Genomic DNA, 6,000 nt, shown 5'->3' on the forward strand with positions numbered 1-6,000 from the left:
AATTATTTACCTCAGGACCTACCTTAATCGGAAGGCTGGAACCTCCGGAGGTCGCATATGCAGGCTGTATACGTCATCAAGCCTGGTTCATTTGAGTTAACGGAGCATAACATTCGCAAGTCATAAACATACTTCAACAATTTATTATTAATTAAAAATATTAGTCATCTTTATAACGTTAATTGTTAATATTCTGAAATTATGATGCGCAGTTTAGAAATGCGACCTCCATAGAGGCTGCAGCCTTCAGATTGAGAAACGGCCTCTGTGTCACCGCCACAAGTTCTCCATTAGAAAGGGTTTTTAGCATGAGGGGAACATTGTTACATGTCTGCGTTTCTCTCTGATGCCTCAAAATGTTGATCGTTGAGTCTTTTAAAGGTTTAACGTTAGTGTTTTTAAAGTTTAAAGGTTGGCCAGTTTGATAGTACAAAAAGCACAGGTGCAATTTAACAGCTAACGTTAACAAATTTTAAATTACTCTAAATTTTAAGGGGTCTAAAATAAGAAAGAGACTTTTAAGACACGTTATTATAACTGAAAGTCCTGTAGCACGTTTTTTTTTTAGTTAAGTGCATAATAAATGTTTTTGTAAAAAAAAAAGAGAATTGGGTGAGAGAATCGGGATCTCAATTCCCATGGAAAAAATCGTGATTCACATTTTAGCTTGAATCGTGCAGCCCTAGTATGGATATTATAGGGCATATGTATATATATATTAATTATAATAATAGACAAATAATTTTATAATAATAATTATTGTAACAGTGATTCAGGCTGAGTTAGATCCATCTGCAGTGATATTTATTGACAGAAGTGGTAAATGCAGGAAGCAGCACAAGAAAAACAGTAAATTGAGCAGGCTGGTGTACCAGACTAAACAGAGAGCATACAACATACAATGATACCGGATAAACAGAGTCCCGACAAGGGTCACAACAAAATAACACAACGGGATAGTAATCATAAAACATTGACGCAAGAAGGTGCTTTATGTCGGGGTATTCCACTGGGGAAGGTTCAGGTCCAGAAAATCATCTGTATATAAGGGGGGGGGGTCTAATGCTATTTCAAGAATTCTGACTTTTAACACAGTTTAAGAGTTGTAACCCTCACGCTAAACATCAAGCAAAGTGTAAAAAGCCACAGCTTGTGACAGCTTGAGTATTTCTGGGTCAAACTCACACCTAATTTTTCCTACAAGTTTTGGAATGTTTTTCTAAAGGGGGTATCCGTTACGACTGATTGACCCCATATTCCTTTTATGGGCCTTTAGCCCCGGAAAAGCACGGCTGCCCTGCACGTCAAGTGAGAGCGAGAACAGCATAAGCATTGGTCCATCAAGTAGAAGTCACCGGTATCACTGCACAGCATGCAACAACTTTGTTTTATCAAGATGGTTCGACAAAAGAAGTGTGTTTTTGGATGTAAGGAGAAGAAAACTTTATTTAGCTTTCCACGTCTTAAGAAAACAGTGGATGGAGTTTGTTTTCCCGGACAGCAACATAATTGTGAATGGGTTTATGTGTGTTCCCTAGCTGCATTTCACAGAGGAATGCTTTACAAACAAAGACTTAGTTTGAGACCAGATTTGCCACTTGTTTACAACTGATGGGGCGGTCCAAACTTTAAAAGAACCTGTTTAGGAGTCGCAACCACAGGTGTAAGTAAATCAAAATCTCACGTGTTTTGTTATGTAAACAACACCAATAACTGCAAACATTTTTCCCATCAGTTGGCATTGTACTGCACTTACAACATGTACACCTTTTAAATGGGCAAATGCAGAAAAAACATTTGTCGCATTTATTAATCAAAGTTATTAATTTATTGTATTATCAAAGTATAAAAATGCGGATCTGTGTTTTGTCTCCTTTCAACTAACAGATATGAATTCAGTTTTCATTGCGTTGGTGATGTTGGGAAAGTTTGCCTTCACAGCAGCCTTCGCAATTGCCTACCCTGCAAGTGCCGAGCTTTACCCCACCGGTCTGAGGAACTCTGCATTAGGAATCTGCTCAATGTCGTCCAGAGTCGGCTCCATTACTGCACCATACTTCCTCTACTTAGGTCACTAAACTTGAATCTGTGTAAACTACTAACTGATATTCTCCATTATATCATCACATCTCATTATTTACACCTCAAACTTCTCAGCCCAATGTACAACATCTGATTAAACCATTTACCGTGTTCCCATATACAGAGTGAAGTAGAATGAGCATCAGATTTTTTGTTTGTATTTGTTAAATGTTTAGTGTTTTACATTTCCACAGTCAGGTGGATGACTGCTCTGATATCACAAGAGATAGTTCACTTAAAAATAAAAATTCTGTCATCATTTACTCCTCAATATTTCTTTCTTTTGTTGAATACAGGAGAAGATATTTTGAAAAAGGAGCACACAGTTGACTGTAACCAATCAATGACTTCATAGTATTTGTTTTTCTACTAATGTGCCAACTGTGTGCTTACCATCATTTATCAAAATATCTTCTGTATTCAATATATTGTTTTGGTAAACTATCCATTTAAGCTCTTTTTCTACCATGACCAGCATGATACTGAATTACATGCAAACATGGTGGTCATGTTTACTAAACTACAGAGATCACCATAAGATGTTGTTATTAACAGAATATCTAAAACATTCAAATCTGCAAACGTTTAAACAATTGTTTCTTGTCATTTCATTGCAGGAAGCTACTACAGGTCCCTGCCTTACATCTTAATTGGCAGCCTAAATGTTTTCTCGGGGTTGCTATGTCTTCTCCTTCCAGAGACTTTAGGATCTCCTTTACCTGAGGCTATCAGTCACATGCAGACAGTAGTTAGGTAAGTCCAAATAAGCGCCGCAACTTTTGCAGTTTGCTGTTGCATGAAGTGTATTGTGTCCATACATATATAGTTATTGTTAGTCAACATGTGTAAAAAATTTATTTTGACTGAAAACATTTTAGCTAATTATTTCAGAATTTTTTGTTTAATACATTCTATAGCTCTGTCCATTTTTAAATTGTTTAAAATGTTTTTTTTTTTAATTACTTTTTTTCTCCACAGATGTAAAAAAAGACATCATTGTACTTCAACTCGTTTTTAGTTCATCACACAAATTTGAAAAGGAAAGCATATCTGAAAAGACACTTTATAGATTCTTAACAATTTGATTGTTTGAACACTACTTGTTAAAGGGGTCATATTGTGAATATCTGACTTTTTCCATGTTAAAGTGCTATAATTGGGTCCCCAGTGCTTCTATCAACATAGAAAACGTGAAAAAATCAACCCAGTAACTTAGTTTTGGTAAGCTATTCTTTGTAAGCATGAGTAAAATTTTGTTATGTGAGGTAGGTAGCAAGGCCAATTATAAAAATACCACCCCTTCGTCTGCACTATCCAACCAAGGCACTGCCATCTAGTGCAGAGAGAAAGATAAAAAATAATTGACAGCAGAATTGAGTTTCAAATGCAACAAACTACCATCATTGCGATCAGTGTTTGCATTTCATCAGCTCATTTGCATTTTAAAGGACACACCCAAAAATGGCACATTTTTGCTCAGACCTACAAAATGGGAATTTTAACATGCTATAATAAATTATCTGTGGGGTATTTTGAGCCCAAACTTCACATACCCACTCTTGACTTATTTTACATTTAAAAATCTCATAATATGACCCCTTTAAAAACTAACCCCTTCACCCAAACTTCTCTGTGTCATTTTTTTTCTAAGTGTTAATTATACACACATCATTCTCAATTAGTAAATTAGGAATAATATATTAAAATAATTCTTATCAACAAAAAGGTTGAGACCTGTTTTACACGGCACACACACTTTAACTGGTGCATTAACACAGCAACAGCAAACATTTTGCACTTTTCACTTTTTTAATTGTAGCAAAGCAGCTTTATAATAAATACAAAGTAGTATAGACGAGTACAGTAGCAGTACTAACTGCAATAACAATCACAGGGATGCAAACTTAATTTATCAAAATAGGTCATTGTTGTGTTTCGTCTAAATCCAATGAGTTTTGAAAGTGGGGCTATGCAAGGTCAGACTTTAGACAGGGTCATTGAGAATTAAATTCTAAAACTGATTGTCCAGATCTTGTGGTAGTGATGTCAAATCACTATTCACCTTGTTGGGTTATGTTATACTTTAATTTGTTGCCGAAGTTTGCACAGATTGAGCGGGCATACTCAAATTATGAATCAATGATATAGTCGAATTTAGTCGAGTCTGTGCAATACTGGCTTATGTCTTATGACTGGCAAAGCCATCATTAAGCAACATGTAAAGGCGCGTTGGTTTGTTTTCTCTGAAAGGAATGTCCCAGACCCAAGAAACATAATGTGGGGTAATTAAAGCCCCAAGTCACGTCAACACATAGTTGGAGGAGTGCCTTAATTTAGGAGCCTTGCTGTGTAAAGGGAACCGTACAGGACAACACGTCTATGATATGGCATAACATTGACATTAAGTCTGGGATACACTGCAGAATTTTTGCACTCCTATAAGACCTTATCACACTGTGGGATATTTCTATCTCCCATAACCATGTGGAATAATATATTATTGTCAGATAAGATCCAAGATGAACTTCTGCCGCAATACCAAAAGATATATATGGTGCAAACAAACAAAAAATGAAAAGAAACACAACATATCTCCAAAAGAACACCATGCCCATAGTAAAGCATGGAGATGACAGCATCATGCTTTGTGGCGTCTTTTCTTCAGCTGTAACTGGGGCTTTAATGAATAGCTCCAAATACCAGTCAATTTTGGCCCAAAACCTTCACTCTTCTGCCAAAACGCTTAAGATGAAGAGAAATTTCACCTTTCAGCATGACAACGACCCGAAGCACAACTCCAACCAACAAAGGAATGGCTTTACCCAAATAAGATCAAGGTTTTGGAATGGCCCAACCAGAGTCCAGATCTAAATCTCATCGAAAATCTAGAGGACTGTGCACAGGAGACACCCAACCAATTTAAAAAGGTCAAGATGTGCGAAACTGATTGACACCTACTCATTAAGATGGCATGCTGTAATAAAATCTAAAGATACTTAAAGTAAGTTTTAGTTTAAGCGTGTGCACACTTATGCAACCTGCTAATTGTAAAATTTTTACTTGCCATTTTTCACCCCAAAATGATTCTTATTGTTATTCACTTTAATATATAGATTGGAATTTTGAAATAAAGGTGGAACGGGTTCCAACATGAGTCCTCTTGGTTTCATTATACATTACAAAAACTTGCTATTCTAACAGGGGTTTGTATACGTTTTATATGCACTCTTAGTGTGTACACTCTATCTATTTGGTTGAACGTGATATAGACCATGGTTCTGCATGATTGACTCATGATTTTTCAACTACAGTGGTACATATTGAATTTAAATCATTCTACGTACAGAACGTTCTGTGAAAATAAAAGCTTGATATCTTTAAACCTCCTCTTACTTTTACAGTAAGTCAGATAAAAAAAATTACCCACTGGAGTTAATTGACCCCAGCATTTTAAACCTACAGAATATGATTTTTTTACCTAAAAGGTTTGTGTCGGGTAATTTATATTTGTTTGTTTACTACTTTAAAAAAAACTAAATAAACTCCATCCACCACCTCTCACTCTCCACCCCTTATACATCAGAATACTGTACCTAATGCACAACTATGGACAAATATGCAAAGCACCATAAAATATCACTGTTTGATATATATTTAACATGAATCTGACCCCAATATAAACAAACTTGTACACTCCTGCCAAAATGACCCAACGTAGGCTTGCAAGTCAGTCCACATACACACTCCTCTCTAAGTTTTTCTTTTCAAGTATGTCTTTTTCAATTGATGTTGTAATAAAAAGCTCTTGGACATGCTGACAACATATCTGGTGGGCCCTGGAACCATTTTGATGACATTAGCAGCACTACGGGACAGTTCACATTTCTTGTCTAAAACGCTGCAGAAAATGCAACCGGA

At 36.1% G+C, this 6,000-nt stretch overlaps 1 protein-coding gene across 1 annotated transcript in view; it reads left to right on the forward strand.

The window, feature by feature from the left end:
* LOC135776751 (solute carrier family 22 member 4-like) overlaps positions 1–5,231 on the forward strand; it is a 71,615-nt gene extending 66,384 nt beyond the window's left edge. Inside the window, exons 8-10 of the mRNA XM_065287652.2 lie at positions 1,888–2,070; positions 2,700–2,835; positions 3,061–5,231. Of these exons, the coding sequence (XP_065143724.1) occupies positions 1,888–2,070; positions 2,700–2,835; positions 3,061–3,100 (359 nt within the window). The 3' untranslated portion in view covers positions 3,101–5,231. The remainder of the gene's footprint in view (positions 1–1,887; positions 2,071–2,699; positions 2,836–3,060) is intronic.
* The last annotated feature ends 769 nt before the right edge of the window (positions 5,232–6,000 follow it).

Source organism: Paramisgurnus dabryanus, chromosome 18 (assembly GCF_030506205.2).
Source record: "Paramisgurnus dabryanus chromosome 18, PD_genome_1.1, whole genome shotgun sequence".
NCBI classification, from domain to species: Eukaryota; Metazoa; Chordata; class Actinopteri; order Cypriniformes; family Cobitidae; genus Paramisgurnus; species Paramisgurnus dabryanus.